The 21,214-nt window shown below is 43.1% G+C and overlaps 2 protein-coding genes across 2 annotated transcripts in view; one reads left to right on the top strand and one right to left on the bottom strand.

The window, feature by feature from the left end:
- DNAH8 (dynein axonemal heavy chain 8) overlaps nucleotides 1-5,314 on the bottom strand; it is a 129,896-nt gene extending 124,582 nt beyond the window's left edge. The window contains exons 1-3 of the mRNA XM_081186333.1: nucleotides 5,193-5,314; nucleotides 3,524-3,981; nucleotides 1,508-1,642 (exon numbers count right to left, since the gene is read on the bottom strand). Of these exons, the coding sequence (XP_081042459.1) occupies nucleotides 1,508-1,642; nucleotides 3,524-3,949 (561 nt within the window). The 5' untranslated portion in view covers nucleotides 3,950-3,981; nucleotides 5,193-5,314. The remainder of the gene's footprint in view (nucleotides 1-1,507; nucleotides 1,643-3,523; nucleotides 3,982-5,192) is intronic.
- Nucleotides 5,315-9,091: 3,777 nt separating this feature from the next.
- On the top strand, nucleotides 9,092-20,826 carry GLO1 (glyoxalase I). The gene is made up of 6 exons (XM_081186499.1): nucleotides 9,092-9,261; nucleotides 13,594-13,676; nucleotides 15,242-15,382; nucleotides 17,000-17,067; nucleotides 18,793-18,882; nucleotides 19,033-20,826. The coding sequence occupies exons 1-6, from the start codon at nucleotides 9,181-9,183 to the stop codon at nucleotides 19,137-19,139; spliced, it is 570 nt and encodes a 189-aa protein (XP_081042625.1). The 5' UTR covers nucleotides 9,092-9,180; the 3' UTR covers nucleotides 19,140-20,826.
- Nucleotides 20,827-21,214: the final 388 nt, after the last annotated feature.

Raw genomic sequence — 21,214 nt, 5'->3', positions numbered from 1 at the left:
ACATTTAATCATTTCCAGAAGTGTGGGCAGATCCTGACTTATAGGGCAATCTTTACCCCCGATGCTGTTAGCTGGAAGAGTTAGGCTGGCAATGCAACCATCTCTCCACTGGCCTCTGTCAATGGATAGATGCACTGCTAGTGTGTGGCCTCAACTCTGCTCAAGTGGGTAGTGGCTTGTGGAATGGCCACCAAACTGGGTGCTTTTTGACGGTGCACTGATGACTTTGAATCCCCAGAAGGGTCCAGTCCCCAGGATCTCCAGTTATGCTAGCCTGGTGTTGACATGCTTGAAGTAAATGAAAGGGAAAGCGGGACAGGGGGTCGGAATACCATTCCACCTGCCACCCAGGCAACAAGGCAACAAAACAATTGGGAGATTCCAGCATGGATTCACTAAAATCAGTAGACTTCAGTTAACATGAAGGTTTGCTTTCCCTCACTCTCACAATGTTAAATTAACACATGAAGTATAACTGCATCACAACACTGGCTGTTTAATTGTTAATGATCTCTAAGAGAGAATTTCCCTTTTTCTCTGTTGCCCTTTCCCCTTTTGCCTACTTCTCTCACAGCTACCAATCCCACCACATGCACACACACCACACAGACATGTAAGGGACAAAGCTGAGACCTCTGTACTCTATCCCCAAGCACTTCAGGAAGAGCATTGCAAGAGCCTCTCTCTTATGATAACTGTTCAGTAGCCCTGCTCTTCAATTAAATTAATGTTATGAGTCACAATAATTGACCATACACTTGAGCTCTTGGGACTATCCTAAATTCTTCTGAGCTGCATCCTCTGTGCAATTTGCAACCAACAGGAAATCTGACCTGGAAGAAGCATGGGTCTCCTATTGGTACTATGTGATGGTTGTCATCAATCTGATGCTAATAAGCTTGTATAAACTTAAGACAGTGGTTTCATCCAGTGTGCCATGAATGATGGTCAGGGGTGCTGTGGGCAACTCTGGCCTCTAGCCCTCTTTCATTCCCTCCTCTGATGCCCTTTCACATCTCTGCCTCCCAAAGGTTTGCATAGCTGTTCGTTGCAGCAGCCCTGGCTACAAGCTCCCCAGGCGAATGGTGCCTCTGGGGCTGGCCAAGGGGTGCTTCCCAGGCCCCTGTAGAGCAGTGGGAGGAGGCACCTCTCTTTGGGGCAAGGGGGGCAGCTCAGAGACGAGGGATAGCAGCTGCAGTTGCCCAGAGCACTCCCAAGGAGGGGGGGGGAGAGTGGAGGCTGAGGGAACACTCCACAAGGGAGTATGTTCGAAAAAGGGTGAGAGGCTGCCAGCTCCACACACAAGGGGTGACACTACTAGACTCCTGAGTCCCACAGGGGTGCCACAGAAAGAGTGTAGTTGATTAAGGGAGCCGTGGACCCCAAAAGGTTGAAAACTTCTGGCTTAAGAGATGAATGTGTTGACATTAAAAGGATTAAGGATTTAGTGAGCAAGGCTTTAAAAAAATTATTAACTGTAAAAGCAACATCTGTAAAGCAGACTCACTGTTGGGCCGTCTAAAATTAGCTCTTCCACAGTTACGACGTCTAGTCCAAGTCTGTCTGACAGAATTTCAAATATATATTTATATGCGGCATTAACTTTCATTTTCCGGCCTTCCCTGGCTTCTTTAAATCGTGCCTAATGGAAAGAAAATGTGTTAAGAATTTTGACTTCTTCTTTTTCCTGCAAAACCTTTGTTTCCTAGGTCCCAGAACCATACCACAATTACACCTTAGTATGTGTAATTATAATAATCACATCTCCCACCGCCCTCCTGTCATGTCCATTCCCCTCCACCTTCCTCAGTTGTCTCTCTTGCATACTTTTCTGTATTGTCAACCCCTCTGGGTAGTGCTGTATAAATAAGCAAATAAATAAATTAATAGCATATTTAAAACTTTTCCGTAAACTGATTCTATCTAATACAGCGTGGGGGGCTATATTCCCCTCTGGGTAGCCTCTTGAGGGCCACATGTCAGTGGTGGGTAGGGATATAAGTGACAGGGTGACTCAACAAATATAAATTGTACCTTTCTACAGTAAGTTAGTTTCCATGCACACCCACACACCCCTCTGTATCCTTCCAGGCAAGCTAGAGGCATTGTGAGAGCTCAGGCACGTTACAGCCAAGCAGAAACATTTAGGGTGCAAATTTAACGTGGATTGGTAACAGCTCTGAGAGCCAGACAGAGAGGACTGGAAGGCCACATTCAGTCTGAAGTCCTCCCCACCACCAGCTCTACTGCTACACTTTCATTTTTGTATACCTGAGAATTTCTCCATTACTCTGTCTCTGAAACAATAAAAATAAAAGAACAATGGTTGAGAGCCTGAAACTACGTTATGGTTGCGGAAGGGCAGACTCTCGGCACAGTCTGGAATGGATTTGGCTAATATGAGATCAACTACAACAACTCCCCGCCAGTTCAAAACATGCCCAAAAAACTCCATTGTCAGTTCAAGACAAAACAGCCGAGAAGCGGAGGCGGCAGAAGCTGAAGGGATAATGCTCTGCCTAGTTGAGGGATCTGGAGGATCTGCCCTGAAACGTTACTAGTTTAAAGTCAGTTTCTATTGTCTGTAGTAATGCAGGGATCGGGTAACACACTTGAACTACCAGCTGTTTACAGTGGTACCTCGGGTTAAGTACTTAATTCATTCCAGAGGTCCGTTCTTAACCTGAAACTGTTCTTAACCTGAAGCACCACTTTAGCTAATGGGGCCTCCTGCTGCCGCTGCGCCGCCAGAGCACGATTTCTGTTCTCATCCTGAAGCAAAGTTCTTAACCTGAAGCTCTATTTCTGGGTTAGCGAAGTCTGTAACCTGAAGCGTATGTAACCTGAAGCGTATGTAACCCGAGGTACCACTGTATATCCTTTCCATCATAAAGACTTTTGAGGGCCAACAGTTGTGCCTAGTTAGTGTATTGGACAGGAAAACATCAACTGAGTACAGTAGATGCTCGGGTTGCGAACGTGATCCGTGCAGGAGGCACATTCACAATGCACAGTGTTCGCAACCCACATCGCATGCGCGGGTTGCGATTCAGCGTTTCTGCGCATGTGCAAAGCACAATTTAGTGCTTCTGTGCATGTGCGACCGCCAAAACCCAGAAGTAACCCGTTCCGGTACTTCCAGGTTTCAGCGGTCCGTAACCCAAAAAAACACAACCTGAAGCACCTGTAACCTGAGGTATGACTGTATAACACACGGGTGTCAAACACAAGGCCCGCCGGCCGAATCCAGCCCGCCAGACCTCGTCATGTGGCCTGTGTAGCCGCCGCCGGCCGCCAGCCTTCACCTTTTATTCTCGCTTTTTTTTTTTTACACAAGAAAGCCGCCTCTTCAGCGCATGTGCGGCAGCCTTCAGCGCATGCGCGGCAGCCTACAAACTGCTGGTGCGGCCCCCGATGAATTTGAGTTTGACACCCCTGGTATAACGCATCATCTCACTAATATGCCTAAATTTAAGTGGAAGGGCTTGTAAAACACACACATCCCAAACTCTGACACACAAACCTGTTTTTCCTTTAGAGTTTCCTGCAGAGACTGAACCCCACTGGTGCTCCGGCGGAATTTAGATGTTCTACGGCTTGCGGCGTCTGCCGGCCCACGGCCAGGGGGTCTAGGTCGACTACGTTCAGAGACTTCTTTTGGTTCTTCCTCCACAGCTTCTCTACCTCCGTCCTCCGCAGCCTCTCTAGCTCCATCCTCAGCAGCTTCTCTAGCTCCTTCCTCTGTTGGACCAGGTCCAGAGTCTGCAGCCTCTGGTGCCCCAGGGCCGCCGAGTTCAGCATCTGCTGGGGGACCTGCGTCAGGATCTGGGGGAGGCTGAGCATCCTCTGGACCAGGAGCAGCATCCGAGTCCGTGGGTGCCTCTGGTTCAGGAACAGGCTCTGGGGCAGCGCCCTCACCAGCATCTGGAGCTTCTGGTGTCTCCTCCATTTCAAATGCTAGTGTGCAAACAACGTCTGTGTCTATATGATAAAACAAAAATTAGAACACCAGTTACCACAAGACTTGGGTTAGGCACTGGAACAACCTCCTAAGAGGAGTTTATCTCCACAAGGTGCCAAAGGTTGCACTGACTGAAGAGTTAAGACAAATTGCTAGAGGACAAGAACAAGCAGAGACATTTTCAGTAGATGATCAGAAATCAAAATAAAACAAAATAAAAATTGAATTCCTTTTTGGACTGGAAGGCAGACAATAAAATCATTTCAAAACATTTACTGCATTGGCCTGAATATAAGCCGCACCGGCAAATAAGCCGAACCTTTAAAATTCAAAGTGGGGGGGGGGGAGACAACACATGGCGGTGACCATGTGGTCTGAGCAAAAAAATGTGGCCCTAGAGGACATGCACAGGGCACTTCCTCAAAGTGACAGCCCTATACAGTGCAGCTGGGGGAGGTTTGCGTTCGGCGGCGGCAGCAGCCCGCCCAGGCACTCGCTAACAGCTGGGGGGGTGGCTGGGCAAGAAGAGACATTCTGCGGGGGGGGGGGGCAACTCACCTCACGCTGCACCAGGCTTTTTGTAAGGTCACAAATATAAGCCACACTTTAATTTTTCACGGTCAGAATTTGGAGGAAAAAATATGACTTATATTCAGGCCAATAGGGTATTACAGCACATGATACTGCCTCTTTTCCTTCCCCCCCCATCCCTCCTTCTCCCCCCCCCCCCCCGCCAAGGACTTCCCTCAGCTCCCCTCTCTGATTTCTTCGTACATATTGTTCTCTGCATGTTATTAATTGTACATATCCTTGCCTTATTTGTCATGTGTTCAACTAATAAATATGTGGATGTTCATTCAAAACCTGCCAAGGAGTCCAAGTCATTTTGTTGCCTTTTTAAATAATTTGTAAAAAGTTCCCATTCTTCCTTGAAGTCACGATTGTCCTTGTCACGCAGTTTATATGTCAATTTAGCCAGTTCCGCATAGCTCATCAGTTTTTCTTGCCACTGTTCTTTCGTTGGGTTTCCTCATTCTTCCATCCTTGTGCTAAGACTATTGCCGATACTGCCTCTTTTGCCAGACCACTGAGACAGGGTTTCATTATACTGTACAGAGGGCAGCAGGTCTTCCTCTATAGGCTTGTGTTCTCCAGTTTTCCTCCTCTAAAACAAGACACAAGATGTCAAGTATTCCCCTCTCTCCCAACACAAGAATGTCCTCTGACTTACCTTGTTCAAAAAGATGAATGAACCACTAAGACAGTCACAGTGAATTCATCCACTGAGATCAGAGCAGTTTCTCTCTCCTCTTCAGAACAAAATGAAACCCAGGAATAGTGGGTGGAAGAATTCATAAAAAGCCGACTCACACAGCTAATGCAGTTTAAACAGGCTTCCAAGAACCCACCTGGGACTATATGCGGAAGGACACATTACATTCTAAGATGTGCATGAACCACACTGGCAGTTGGGCACAGAACCTGCCCACCCAATAATGGGATGGAATCATGATGCAAGCCCAACTGTAATGTTGTAGGGTTGCTTCCAGAAAACCTGTTTATAGAGTGTTCATCTTGATCTGTTCGCACAACATCTGTGTGGATGCTACACAACATTGCTGTCAAGTGGCAGTTGTTCCACATTTCCCCACCATTACTTTTACCATGAAATGTCTTATTTAAAAAAACAAACCACCACAAACGGTTTATTGCACAGAAGTGCAGCAGTGCTGTTGCTATTTATCATAAGGTACCCACTTTATTGCACAAATGATACATACAAGCATCTACTCAGATGCAGGGGGAGATGCACACAAAAGTGTTGCTGACAACTTGGAAGCAAACTATACAATCTCCGTTGCTAGGCAAATACCTTTCATTGTGGCAGCCGAGGTGTACAAAAAAACCAGAATGTGCATCTAGCCTCTCAGGTAAATTCAGTGTACATGAAGACACACTGCAATACTCTACATCCTGAACAGAAAGAGCTAGGCTACCCAGTGCCAGTTGTATAAAGATTTGTGCTATTACTGCACCAACATTTTGCTTTGCTAAATAGCGGCAGCTGACTACCATTTGCTTATATACTTGAAAGGAAGTAAATGGGTGCACTTAACATCTCTGGGACAGTCAATGCTAAACATGCTTCTTGCTTATCTCAGTCATTCAACTCATCAAAAATCTCTGAGTAAGATTTTACAGTGGTACCTCAGGTTACAGATGCTTCAGGTTACAGACTCCGTTAACCCAGAAATAGTACCTTGGGTTAAGAACTTTGCTTCAGGATGAGAACAGAAATCGCACAGTGGTGGTGCAGCAGCAGCGGGAGGCCCCATCAGCTAAAGTGGTACCTCAGGTTAAGAACAGTTTCAGGTTAAGAACAGACCTCCAGAACAAATTAAGTTCTTAACCCGAGGTACCACTGTATTTGCAAAGTTCTGTTTCAGCTTTTGTTTCTGTTAATTACAGTAGTCTCTCTCCCTCCCCCCCCCCCATTCTATGGACACAGGGGTGCTGTGTACAAGGAGCAGGTCCACTTTAGGCCTGAATCACAAGTCTGCTTTCACAAAGCCATGATGATCCTTCTACTGCTAAGGCTGAACAAACCAGGTCCATCTCCCTCTCTGTTGTATATTCTTTGTGAGCGAGTGAGCAGAATGTTACATTATATTTTAAATGATGCACCAAAGATACGCACCATCTAGAGGCTGGGCTGCCTCTCGAGATATCATTGCCAAACTCAGCATGAATGATCCCAAGAGGCAAGTGGGGGTCTATGTCAATGTTTGGATGCCTGGTGCCATTTTGAAACAAGATGGCAGATCAAAATGTGAGTTTTGCATGAATTCATCTGTTTCTTGGCAAAGGATTGGCTGCCTCTAAATATATTGCTGCGAAACTCAGCATGAGGATTCCCAATGTGCATGTGGGGGGGTGGTCTTTGCCAGGCACCATTCTGATTGTGACTTTGCCTATTTTTGGTGTACGTTTGGCTGTCTTTCAATATATTGTCACCAAACTTGACAAGGGGATTCCCAAGGTGGAGGCGGCACTCTTCATTGACATTTGGACTCCGTGTGCCATTTTGAAACAAGACAGCAGACCAAAATGTGACTTAGGTGTGACTTAACCTGATTATTGGTGTGACAGGTCCAAACTCACAACTTATACTGTCCAGCTAAAAATCACAATGTTTTGGGATTTCTAAGCTTCCTGAGTAGTTCTGGGCACTCTTTTAGTGATATCATAATACTAATCTTTCTCAGTGCCAGAGTTTTCCACTAGGTCCCTAAAACCAATTTCCCAAGTAACTGTTAAGTTAGAGCACAAAACCATACTTTGCACATTGTGCTCATTAGCATTTAACAGTTCAATTATACACGTGTGTTTAGAATCATAGGCTACATCTCATTCTGTTTCTTGGTCACCTACAATTCCCCAAGTTTCCACAAAAAAGGGATTATGAAAGTGCTGTGAGAGCGGTTGCTCCGGTAAGGCAATAGGGCTCCAGAATTCTTTAGGAAAAGTTTATCAAGTGATACCATAGTGCTTTAAAAGTAATGACATGCACGCTTGGGCCATGTCTCTCCAACAAGCTGCTGTTGCGTTTCCCAGCCAAACTCCACCACCACTCCCAACCAAAGACAACGCTTGCTACACATAGATTTGGGTCGTTCTCTGACCCTCTATGCAAACCTAGCCAAGGACTACCTCCTTGACCTTCTTCTTCATGGAGAAAAATGTCTCACACCATCACAAATGAAAGAGGCTATTAGCTTTCTTTCCCCATCTTAGAATATTCATGCTGCAAATGGGCTGTCTATAAGCTTCTAAAGTAAGAGGTAAAAGAATGGGCATCCCTGAAAGGATTTTAATAGTACAGTGGTACCTCGGGTTACATATGCTTCAGGTTACATACGCTTCAGGTTACAGACTCCGCTAACCCAGAAATAGTACCTCGGGTTAAGAACTTTGCTTCAGGATGAGAACAGAAATCATGCTCCAGCGGCACGGTGGCAGCAGGAGGCCCCATTAGCTAAAGTGGTGCTTCAGGTTAAGAACAGTTTCAAGTTAAGAACGGACCTCCGGAACAAATTAACTACATAACCCGAGGTACCACTGTATTGCTGAGGATAAACCAAATGAGGATCAGTAGCTGGTCTTGCCTTTTAAATAAAAAAAATCCTTCCAGTAGCACCTTAAAGACCAACTAAGTTAGTTCTTGGTATGAGCTTTCGTGTGCATGCACACTTCTTCAGATACCAGAGTTGCCTTTTAAAGTTATCCTGCTTTTTCTATATTCTAGGCTTATCACAGATTATGTCTCCATTACTAGATAACTGCAAACACATGCATGCTCCATGAGAATCAGTAGCACAGGCTTTTGAACACTTGCTTTTAAAAAGAAATAGTGCATAAAGAAAGTATCATGGTTTTAAGTTTTATATACATACTGATTTTTTATTAGTGAAGTACAATAGAAGTGTGGCCTGAAATTCTGGAGGTTGACTTCCTTCCAGTATAGCAGCTTAAATTCCACAGTAAAACTGAAGCACTTTTCTTATCTTGATGCTCTATTTCTGTCAAAACGTGTTTTGTTTACTTTGGGGCATTACCACCATACTTGAGGCTGGTACGCAGCCTGTGGAAAAAGTCAGAAGTTTACATCAAAGACAGGAGCTAACATAAGCCCACATAAATCAGAAAATAAAGAGGTAGAAGTTCTACAACAAAATAAACAAGCTCAGCACATTAAATGGAATGAAGTTGTTGCATAGCATGGCAGGAGAGTTCTCTGACTTTCTTCTCGAATGCATGAGAAACCTCGCATTGACTTGAAAATGGTTGCCAGGATTGTGAAATACTGTGCCTATAGTGCTTTCAGCGTCCCAGGAGATAACCCATTTTTTTATGATCTGAATTAAGATTTACTGCTTCCGCTTCCCTGAAAAAGGAACAGTGTCGCGATCTGCGAAGGACGAGATTAAAAATCACCTGCTTTGCTGGGGATTCTGGGAGTTGTAGGAACAGAGATTTCGTCCTAGGGAAGCGGCGCTGCTATAGGCGGAAGGGATTGCTTGACGCGAGGTGCCCTAATTTGCATGGCTGGTCACTATTGGCCAGAGATTCAGGGAAGCTCGTTCTCCCTGTCGCGACAGCTAGACGCTTGCAGGGTTTGGGATCCACTCCGGGAAGCAGTTCGTCTCCAGATCCTCAACATGTCCGAGCAAGGGGAGTCCGCTGGCCTCACCGATGAAGCCGCCTTCAGTGCCTGCTCCGACCCTCATCCCAGCACGAAGGTAAAGCGAGGAGATGATTTTTAATGTGTGCATATATAAAATGGGAGGGAGGGTTGCTTTTTGTTGGGGGCGCAGAATTGCAAAGGGTTGGGAAGTTGCATTAACTCCTTGCAAGGGGATCTCTCTCTCCCCCTTTGCAAGCGGCGTGCAAAAGAGACGGCCTGGGTTCTCTTTTCGGGCATGGAGATATGGAGCCGAGGCAGAGCCAGCCAGCGATCGCCTTTCACCCGAATATTTGCGTGGCTGAACTTTAGCGCCGTGACCCGAAGGATCATATCTCTCCCGGCATGCTTGAGCTCGCCGCCTATCGCGGTTTAGAGTCTCTGTGCGATATGTTCTTGGTGAGGAGCTGTAGTCTTTCCTGGGAGAAGATATAGCGAGAGCCTTTAACCCACGTTTGCCTTGCTTTAGCTGTCCGTCTCTTACAAGCGCCCAGGCCTCTGCATTTCCATTTACTTGGAAATGCCCTACTAAGTAAAGCATTGTTCACAGGGCAATGCTACTACACACGCTTTACTGAGAAATAAGCCTCGTTGAGTTTGTGTTGGATTTCAGCATAACTCGTGTAAGGTTGTGGCCTCGCTTGGGCTGCACACTGAACCCATTAATAAGCCCCCTTCAACACAGTAGGACCGTTGAGAGAACCTGCTTGGAAATGTACTGCTAGTGGCTTTAAAATACCATTTCTTGCAATGCTTTTGCATGCATAGAAATAATCTGGAATAAAGACACTGTACTTTCAGGCATAGGCAAATTCGGCCCTCCAGATGTTTTGGGACTACAACTCCCATGATCCCTAGCTAACAGTACCCGTGGTCAGGGATGATGGGAATTGTAGTCCCAAAGCATCTGGAGGGTCAGTTTGCCTATGCCTGCTGTACTTGAACCCCAATCAAAGCATTTTGCTCAGTCCCATTTGTTTCTGTGTCGGACTAGGACACAGAGTTTGACTGTTATTGCACAGTCATATGTATTTTTAAAACCATTCTGGAACCGTTGCATCTACAACCCCAGTGTAAAATACAGGCAACTCCACATTTACACAGGGGTTAGGTTCCAAGGCAAGTGTGTGTCTGTGTAAAATTTATTTTTAAAAATCCAATATATGCCACATTGTATCAATACCAGATTACCCCACACATTTCTCATTAACATTAAAAAATAATCAAGAAGAACACATTTTTACACACACACCCCAAATCCCCAGACTTCCCTCCACTCCCTCTTCTGGTTCTTTAAATAAACCAAATCATCTTAAATTCCAGATCCCTTTACCCAATTTTCCAACTACTAAACAATTAAACTTGTGGTGTGCAGCACAGATGTTTTTAAACATTCAGACCATTTTATACATTACACACACATCTATGCTTTCATGCTATTTCCCCTTCTAATTATCCTTGCTATTGCTTTTTGCAAGCATTTAATCCATGTCTGCTGATGTCCCAATTTATTTACAACCGCTAGTCCCTAAATAAAAACCATTTTCCAGACTGTTATCCATTCTTTTTTTCCTACTTTTGGCATATTTAAATCTCCTCTGAAAAAGGCTTCCCATTAGGACGATTCCCCATTTCAGCCCTTCTTCCTTCCAAATTTCTCTCTGTCTCCACAGCTGTGATTTCACCCAAATTTCTCTATTTCCTGTCTGTGCTCGTATTTAAAGCTCCTTAAAGTCTCAGTTGTGTTTATTGAGCCAACTTCAAGCTTCTTCCTTCTTTTATTCCTCCCAACAGGAAATATTATAATCCTCAGCAATGTTCTTCGTATACCGTAGATTCCGGCGTATAAGATGACTTTTTAACCCTGGAAAAGAGGTTAAAAAGTTGGGGGTCGTCTTATACGGCGGGTATGGGTGGAGTGGAGCCCACCCACTGCAGTGGCGGCCGCGGCTCCGAAGCAGCAGCAGCCGGCGGCGGGCTCCACTCCACGCCAGGAGAAAGCCACCCAGCGCGGAGCCCGCCCACTGCTGCTTCGGAAGCAGCAGCAATGGGCAGCGGGCTCCACACTGCGTGGCTTTCTCCGGCGTGGAGCTGCCCAGCATATTAAGCGACTGGGCTTATAAGACGAACTCCCAAATTGCAGCTGCCAATTTGGGGGGTCGTCTAATAGGCCCAGTCGCCTAATATGCAATAATCTACGGTATCTTAATCCAAGTCTCTTCTGCTGAGTTCCTCAACACAGTACAAAATTAAATTCCCAATTTTATAATCCATTAGTGATGACAATGCAATTATGATAGAGTTCAGTTGTTAAGAACTTTCCTTTCCACAACCATAGATGGAAGGTTTGAGACAGTGGTGTTAGGGCTCCCTGACTCTCCCAGGAGTCTGGCACCACCTTCCCTTTTCTGCCTCTCAACACAGCATCGTAGCCACTTTTAAAATCTCCTGATATTGACAATCAGTAAAGAATGGGTTTTGGTGGCTTATCAACAGACACTTGCCATAGGTTTTTAATAAAATAAGTTCTCTTACTTGCAGCTTTTCGCCATGTAACGTAATTTATCCAGAAATCGAAGGGTGGACCTCCTGTTTTAACCCTTCATGTATCGCCAAATTTAGTCTAATTAAATCCAATCTGATTCTTCAATCAAAATTGTAGAAGATGCAAAATTCTCCTTACCCTCTTATTTCTGCTTGAATCTTTTTAGTTGAGAATCTCCTGCTGACAATAGGCAGCTCGAAGCTTCGTCCCACAGAATCGCATTGCAGCTGAGAGCGCTCTCAACCTCTCTCCACTCCCCCCCCCTTGCCCTTTGGCAGTGGTTTTTTGGGGGGAGATTTGGCGCTCTGCAGGGCCGCTTGACAGTCTGCACACCTTTGGAGGCGCCTTGCCATGGCACACTCACCTCTAACCTCTGTGGGCTTGGGTCTGTCCGGAGCTCAGATCCGTGCTCCCTATTCTGTTGGCAGGAAACCAGAAGTGAAATTGTGTATATTTGAAACACCACTGGAAACACTTGCAAACACCCTCTAAACCTCTGGAAACCCTTAAAAAACCTTTTGAAAAAACAGCAACACTTGCCACAAATCACAATCTCTTCCTTCAAACCTCCTTGCTCAAAATTATTCAAAAACCAAATTAATCAATTTGAGATGACTTCCCATGTACTGGGTTTCAGTTTACAACGTTCTTATTTCTTCCTGCTTTCATAATCTTAATCCAATAACAACAGTTCCGGTCTTAATCCTTTGTTGACAGCCACTGGTTTCTTGACTTTCATTCATAGTTACATATTTAATAACTTTTATTTCTGCAAGCGGAATTTGTATCCAATAAATTTCCTATGTGAGATGTTAATTCCATTTGCTTCTTCATTTTCCCTGCTGTAATCCGATCATAAAAGGCATCTATGCATCTACACTTTTTCTCCTCCTCTCAGAAGTTGTTATTTCCACTGCATCACTGTGCCATCTTAGTTTGTCTGAACAAAGGTCTGTTCTTGCCACAACTCTTAACTACTTCCAAGTGGTGTACGAACTCAATTCTTGGATGTGGGCTATACATAACACCTTTGTTTCCTCATAATTCCTAATAACAGTTTCAGTTAGTTCTGAATTAGTGAACATTTGTCTCCTCAGAATTGGATAAAATAAGTGTGTACCATTTATGCTGCTGAAATCTCATAAATCCCTTTCCCCATTTCTTTATATAATTTACTTTCTGAATGGTCTGAATTTATTTCAGAGAGAGTTTAAAATAGAGACTTTGTTGTTCAAATCAAATGTTTGTGTTCCTCCGCCACCTCCACAAAGATCTCAGCTGAGTGGTGATGTTTTTGCCACTGGCAATAGTAAGTGAAAAGCCCCAAAACAGGGTGTTTTGGGAACGGCACTGGCAGCGTTGGATCTAAAACATTGTGGGTTCTCTGAGAGGCCCAGTACTTAAGGCCTCTCAGTAATGCCAGCCTGGAGCTGTTGCAGTGAAATGGTAAGAAAAGCCATCCCTTGCTGGCCAAGGTGGCCGTGTTTGGGATTTGGCAAAGACTCTTATTGCTCTGCTCCTCCCACTCCCCAACTTTTGCTTGCATTGTAACAAAGCAGTCTTATGTCTACTTACTCACAAATGAGTCTTACTCTAGGCAGTGAGGCTTACTCTTTAATAAGTAGGTTTAGGATTGTAGCCTTTCACTTTAACTACATAATTTGTTCACCTGGCACTATTCACAGAACAGTAATAATCTTGAAAGCATTAACTGTATAGTTTCTGTACACTTTACGTTTTGTATGTGGAGCTCGAATTAACAAAATCATTCAAGTAAAAGCTACATTCCAGTGTTGAATGCCGTTCATGGTTGATAACAATTTAACAAATTATATATTTCTGTAGGATTTTCTGCTACAACAGACGATGCTGAGGGTAAAAGATCCCAAAAAGTCTCTGGAGTTTTATACTAAGGTTCTCGGAATGACGTAAGTACCAACTGATTTTTTTGGCTGGCTCTTTTTTCTCTCATTAGCGTCTCCCAATCGTCTGTTCTAAACTGCAAGTCTGCCAGTCCTGTAAGGATACGAGATTGGAGACATAATTACATGACCTGCTTTTAGCATGGCTTAAGATGCAACAAATTTGAACAAGAATGTTTCTAAATATTCCATTTTGGTGATACAGAGCTTAACAGTGGGACATAAAAGTTCTGCCTCTCCTAGAACTGTGAAGTGATCCACGCCATGCTTGGTGAACAAACTGCTCATCTACTTGCCCCACCAACTGGTAGAAACTGGTCAGAGATTAGAGCTTGGTAATGTTGCCTGTGGAACAGCATTCCTTAGTAGAAATTACATGCCCTGGTGATTCAGAGTTCTCTCCACACCATGGAATTCTGTTTGCTGCGAGAGGGAGCAATGGGAGGTTGGAGAGGCCCTGTACTCTAGATCAGTGTTGGAAATTAGCCATGTGCCAGGAATGTAGTTTGGGTCCAATTATGCCCATGTGGTGATCTCTGGATGCCAAGCTGGCGACTGATGAAAGCAAAATGTCACTTAGAGAAGGATCTGAAATCTTTTCTTTGATGCCTGAATTTGTTTTCTTCTGGGTTGTTTCTCTGATGTTTTAATATGTTGTAATGGCTTTGAGATTTGTTCTTTAAAATATAAAGTGGTACAGTGGACTCTCGGGTTGCGAATGTGATCCGTGTGGGATGCACGTTCACAACCTGCAGCATTCGAAACCCACGTCTGTGCATGCGCGGGTTGCGATTTGGTGCTTCTGCGCATGTGCAAAGCACGATTTAGTGTTTCTGCACATGTGCGACCGCTGAAACCCGGAAGTAACCCGTTCCGGTACTTTCGGGTTTCGGCGGTCCATAACCTGAAAAAACGCAACCTGAAGCGGCTGTAACCCGAGGTATGACTGTATAGAAATGAAATGAATAATAGCAATAACAATAACAAAACCCTCTGAAGAAAAAAAGGCACCTAGATATAGAGTCTCAGCGGTGGTCGGTTTGGATTGCTGTCCAAGTAAGCATGCCGAAAAAACACACTGTGCACTTTTTAAAATTAAAAGGCAAACAGCCCCAACTATTTTTTTGCGTCTTCTTCCCTATGGCATACACATGGGACATAGTACTGTATTGTCCCATAAATGGCAGTGGTGAGAGTATCATGTTCTACATTTCTGGCAGTCTTGTTATAACTATGAAGAACAGCAGCAAATGTTGACTTTCTAGACTACAGTAATTGAGTGTGTTAGTCTTCTACAGTAAAAACACCAAATTACCTTGTGGCGCTATAAAAATAGATTATTGCCTAAGTTTTCTTTTGATCTATCTCTGAAGTGGATTCTTGTCTGCAAAAGCTTGCATCATCATAAATTTGTTACCCTTTAAGGTGCCACAAGGCTTATATTTTCTAAATGTTCATAACCTTTTGGACATGAATATGAGAACTTGATTACAAAACTTAGAATGTCTTTGGTGAGTGTGTTATCTCTGCTTTTCTCACATAAATTTAATTTCAAGTTGTTTATCTTCTAGCCTACTCAACAAGTTTGACTTCCCTGCTATGAAGTTCTCCCTCTACTTCTTGGCTTACGAAGATAAAAATGATATTCCAAAAGATAAAAAAGAGGGAATTGCGTGGACTCTGTCTAGAAAGGGCGTATTAGAACTGACGCAGTGAGTGTTAAAACTGTGTTCTGTAAATCATGTTTTTTCCTTGTATTTTGATTATTCTGCTGGTTATTAATATAGTTGAAGCAGCGTTCGACTTTCTTGTGAGCAGAGTGCCTTTCTTACACACCAGCTAGCTTTAGGTGTTCACCTAAACCCTCCTGGACATTCAAACTGGAGTGGACTGTCCCAGATTACACCTGAAATGCAGAAGTAGCAGCTACAGAATGAAAATTACCTCCTGGCAAATGTTTAGTCTGCAAAGTTTAAAATGTGGCAAGAGGTACAGAATTGTTTGTGACAGCAAAGAAGTCGTGTTCATTACACAAACTCTGCTTCTCAAAGCATATGCTTGTCACTTAACACTGAAATAAAATGCACATATTTGGCATATGTTGCAAATCATAACAAAATCTATTTTGGTGCTTGTCAGTATGTCACCATATTGTGCTAGTGTGAAAATGAAAGCATATCCAGAATGTTTTGACTAAAATGTTAGGCATCAGTAGATGCTAAGAATAAATCCTAATATATTTTTGTCACTTAACTACAACAAAACTCCCCCTCAAATGTCTAGTATAGTGAACATGGTTGGAAGCAGAGCATTGATTAAATAATAGACTGAACTTTGCCTGCACCTTCCTTTATTTCGGTGCTAGGACAAGCTTGTTTGTCGCTCTCTGAAATTGCATTTGAGACTTTTTGATTTGATGTGCTTTTTCATATGGGAAACTTTTTTTGTGATTAATGAAGGGGCAGCACTAGAGAGTGGGAGCAATGCCTGAGATTGTACTTTCTGTTTCACTACTATCGCCCCCATCTACACTATGCATTTGAAGCAGTATCTTGGAATCTGTAGTTTGTAGTGGATGCTGAGGGTTATTAGGAGACACCTATTCCCCTCACAGAGCTACAGTTCCCTGAGTGGTTTAAACAGTCAGTCTTTCTTCCCAGGGGAACTTGGGGAGCCTCAAAACATGGTGAAGTTCCGCACAAGAAAATGGTCAGTTGCGCTACATTGCTTCTGTCAGGCCAGTTTCTGACAAAAAGTTTACAACATTTGCCAGCTCTTTTTCAAGTTATGAAAAAAGGTCCTGTTTGTCCTCCAAATTCCTTCTAGGTTCTTATGGTTTTTTTCCACACACCTATCCTGGAATTTCATTCCATTATACTTCATAGTGTCTTTTTTGTCATTTCCCCCCACATCTGCTCTAGCATTTCTACGATGCAACTGGTTTTTGATGCTGATTCTTCAGTCTTCCATCTTCTTGGCCTTAGTTTGCTTTGAGCAGAACATAATTACAAATATAAAATGGTTCTAATATTTGTCAATGAAGTGAAAAGACTTCCTTCAATAAAATGGCTTTTTCAAGTGAATAATGTTATATTAATATCATCTTAATCCATGGCTTAATATTTGTTTAATATTGATTCTAGTAACTTGGAAAGGTTCGTCATTTTATCTGTTCATGTTGTATATCCCTGATGGCTGGTCTCTTCTCCTCACATGTACTGTTAAATGTTCTCTTTTGCTATTGTTATAACTGTTTATCACCATGCATCTATTTTTGTTCTTATTCTCTTTCCCTCCCCGCCCCCCACATCCCTCTCCTTCTTTTCTAGCAACTGGGGCACTGAAAATGATGAGAGTCAGGCTTACCACAATGGCAATTCAGATCCCCGAGGATTTGGTATGTTGCAAAGCAGGGGTGGTTAGCCTCTTTGGGATCAAGGGCTGCACTGACCCATGGTCAGTCTTTTGTGGCCAAAGTGTAAAAGTGGGCATGGTCAATTAAAAAGGATACATTCTGCAGGGTGGGGTTGGGGATCTTGGAAATCACTAGAACAATTTGGAATCACATTAGGGTACCAGCAAGAGTGGTCAGTAAAACTAAATAAATTATTATTATTATAATTTTAAATGACAAGTAGGCGGGGGTTTTAGAAGGTCACAGAAAGAGATTTTAGTATTACAATGGGTAACCTAAGGGAGTAGTCGGTAATTTTTAAAAACACTTTTTAAATTGGAAAAATTTGCCTCAGGGTAAAAAGCCTCTTGGAGGAGGGGCAGATGCAGGCCGTGGTAAGTCACCCCTGTTGTAAAGAAAGCTGATGTGGGTAATGCTCACATTTCTCTCCCCCCCCCCCCCCGTGAATTTCAACAAAACCTGTCTTAACTAGTAGATGCCAAGAACATAGGTATAATCCAATTCCAGAGTTTTCACCAGGTTTTATAGACTAAAAGCTAATTGGGGTAATTGAACTTATTATAAAGGCAGAATAACTGGATTCATAATTACTTCAGAGAATTTGGCACAAAATCTTGAGAGCAATTTCTACATCTTAAGGAAACAACAGCAGTTAAGGGTGTGTATTGAATAAATGTGTGGATCCGGTGCACACATTATTCTGCATCTTTCTCTTTCTGATGCACAGCCCTTTAGTAAGTGTTCCTCTAGGGAGGAAAAGAGCCCCATTTTCCTGTAGGTGTTCCAACTCTGATGGCAGTGACTCATAAACTGCAGGCAATAGTGCAGTTTATTTCAGTTAAAGTTGGTTTTTCAGTTGTGCATGCCTTGTTGCCGTTACCCTATCCCCCCGGTGCCTCACCAGTTTGGTTTGTCATGGGTGTTATTCCTGTCACATCATAGAGCTAGCCACAGTTAGAATGCCTGTTTTGATGGAAAGGTGACATAAAGCCAACTTAGATGGCTTCAGAAAGGGATGGGGAACCTGTGACCAGGTGTTGTTGGGACTATGACTTTCATCATCCCTCACTGTTGGCCATGCTGACTGGGACTGATGGGAATGCCACTAGTTCTGATGGGTATATGCTACCTCCAGGATCAGCAGCATGCATCTAAATATCTGTTGCTGTGGTCCAACTGTGTGAGAAGGACGAAGGATGTGATGTGGGATTCCCCATAGGCTTCACAGCTCATTGGCCACTGGGAGCAGATGCTGCGCAAGATAGGCATTGGGTCTAATTTAGCAGGGATCACTCTTAAGCAAATATTTGATGAACAAGCTATGAAATCCTCTCCCCCACACGAAAACTATCAACCATTTAAAAGAAGAACTGAGGATGGCCAACTTCTGCATTCTGTTTCCCGTTGTTGTTGGGTCTGGAAGCATATTTTCACACAACATACCCCTGCGTAAGAGGTCAGATATCAACAAGCGCTTCGCAGTGATTGTCTCTGTGTACTCTGATGTAGCTTGGATTATGCATGCAATACAGTCCCCAGAGAACTGTAACGTACATTTATGCTATGGTATAAATTAACTCTGGCATATTAAGTACACTTTCTACATTGTAACAAAAAAACTGATTTGCAATTGAGTTAAGAAAATAAGGTTTTATTCACATTTGTATTAAAAGCATCATTACCTTTGGTTACTTTGTTGTTTTTCAGGTCATATTGGAATTGCTGTTCCTGATGTAAATGCAGCTTGTAAAAGATTTGAGGAGCTGGGAGTGAAATTTGTCAAAAAACCAGACGATGGTAAGTCTTCGGTGTAAATAGTAGCTCTCAAATTGTAAGTCGGCTCGTGTTTGTTTACTTGTTTTTTGGCTAAACTAGTTTTAGAGGCTTGAAACATGAATTTGTTGAGGACTTCTATTAAAGCTTATAAACTATATTTCTCTTTTGTAGGTAAAATGAAAGGACTTGCTTTTATCCAGGATCCTGATGGCTACTGGATTGAAATCCTGAATCCGAACCATATGATAAATATAATCCCGATTGGAAATACTGCGTAGTGATCTTGCCATAAAGAGACCGAAAATTCTTAACAATGTCCTCCTGATTTAACAAAAAGTTGTTCTAGTCATTCGCCAAATGATAAACAAATAGGAATAAACAGTATTCCCTTTCCCCTTGCTATGTCTGCAAAGGTAGGAGATGGGAAGCTTCCATTTCTAGCTTGTGGTGAGCTATACTTTGCCATTTTGACAATGCAGGAAGCTATGGTTTGCCACCCACAAACTTGGAAGTGTAAGCTTCTAATATCTTTTCCTAATGCACGAACAAATGCAAGGAGGATGCATATGAATGAGGCTTAGCGCTGCTTATTTTCATAAGAAAAGGCTATGGTTTGTGCTGACTGTATTTAAGAACCCACACGGTGGTGTGCACTTCCAAATGTACAACAGATAAACTGTGATTTTGAGCTGCTTATCTTTTGTCTTTGATCTGCACATTTCACAAGTTCTTTCCTGTCTGCACAGAGCAGCAGCATTTTGAGATGTATCAACAGTCATAACTGGTTTATCAGTGGTTTGTGAATTCAGATGTAATGGCAGACAATAATTAGTGCAAACCATGATTGAGCCTCACACAAGTTCAAACATTTTTTAAAAGAAAATCCCATAGTTTGCCATACTGCTTGAATGTAGCCAGTATGTTCTGGAATTAGTTACTTGGTTTATCCTGCACAGAAATCATAATTGTAACCTTTTCGTAGCTGGCCACATTTTGTAGTATATTATGGCCAGATTCTTATTCTTAGTTAATTTTTAGTTTTGGTATGCAATATGGCTGCAGTTGGATTATTTAAACATGCTGGCAAAATACAAGACTGTTTAGATCTTTCATGCTTTATGAACTGGAAGCAAATACTGAAGTCTTGCTCCTTTTCTCTTTGATGTTGGCAAAGCTGCATTTGTTGAGGATTTTTATCATGACCCCTTCATGGGTGTATAAGACTACTTCAGTTGCAGTTACTAGTGATTAAGGCCCATTGAACTCGTGAGATATGCTTCTGAGTAAGACATATATAGAATTGCACTGTTAGTCTGCATTGTTCCTGAATCCAGTTGTTGCTTTGTGCCTTGAACCCGAGTGCACAGGTTACTATGAATGAAATGGCAGCGTGCAGTTAAAGATGAACAGACAAGTACTACACTTACGGTATGAATGCTAGTTACAAGTGCTTGAAGTGGGGTAGGATGCCATCCTACTTTTCAGGCAGACATACTTCACTTTGGCTTAGCCATCCCATTTTGTTCCTCTCCCACTTTGTGCACTGCTGTATATCACACCCACAGTTGCCCTTCAGGAGCTAGGTGGCATGATACGTATTTTCTTCTTAATATCAATTTTGTCTTGGTATACAGTAGCTCTAACATAAACTAAAGCCTAGATGTCTGAAATGTTAATGTACCACCTGTTGTGCTCTTTTCCTGTCTTCAGTGGGTTTCTAGTTGTTTCCAAGCTCTCCCAAGGTTTACAAAACTGACACATGAACTAGTTGGTCTTCATCAGTGTTTAATTTGTATTGACACATTTAGACTATGCAATCCACACTTTGCCGAATAGCCCTGACTCAACTGTCTTTGTTAATTGGGGCATTGTTAGCAGCACTTTAGATCTCCTTTTGGGATTAACCAGCCTTGAGTGCAGTGTTGACATCAAATAATAATAATAAAAATATTTTCAAGTTAAGAACTCTGTGCGTCCTTCTTTTGTCAGAACACATGGAAGAATATGTAAATGAGGAACAAAGTGCCCTGCACGAGTCTTCACTTCCCCCCAAAAAAACTCTTCTTTTGGCACCCTCCCATGCAACTCTTCAGAATACTCTGCTTGCCTGAGAGGAAAGGAACAACTGTAATGACTGCGAACAGAATTGCTGGCAGGGCTGAGTTTGTCTGGGTCACTTCACATAGGACAGAAGGAAGCTGCCTTATACAAGCAGCTCTTGGTTAGCACAGAACTGGTTGTTGAGATAGTCCTGGAAGTTGAGGTAGCCTAGGGGTGGGGTTGGTGTTCAGGGCAAGGCTGTGCCTGGTTCAGGAGCTTGAGGAGGAACACATCGGCCAGGGCAGTGCTTCTC

This window comes from Podarcis bocagei, assembly GCF_964188305.1.
Source record: "Podarcis bocagei genome assembly, chromosome: 3".
In the NCBI taxonomy this organism is placed as follows: domain Eukaryota; kingdom Metazoa; phylum Chordata; class Lepidosauria; order Squamata; family Lacertidae; genus Podarcis; species Podarcis bocagei.
The sequence above is the reverse complement of the archived record's forward strand: the minus strand, read 5'-3'. Positions and strand labels throughout refer to the sequence as shown.

Coding starts and splice junctions, on each gene's coding strand:
- GLO1 (XM_081186499.1), top strand. CDS start 9,181: ATGTCCGAGCAAGGGGAGTCCGCTGGCCTCACCGATGAAGCCGCCTTC. Junction 9,262..13,593: donor ACCCTCATCCCAGCACGAAG/GTAAAGCGAGGA, acceptor ATATTTCTGTAG/GATTTTCTGCTACAACAGAC. Junction 17,068..18,792: donor TTCAGATCCCCGAGGATTTG/GTATGTTGCAAA, acceptor GTTGTTTTTCAG/GTCATATTGGAATTGCTGTT.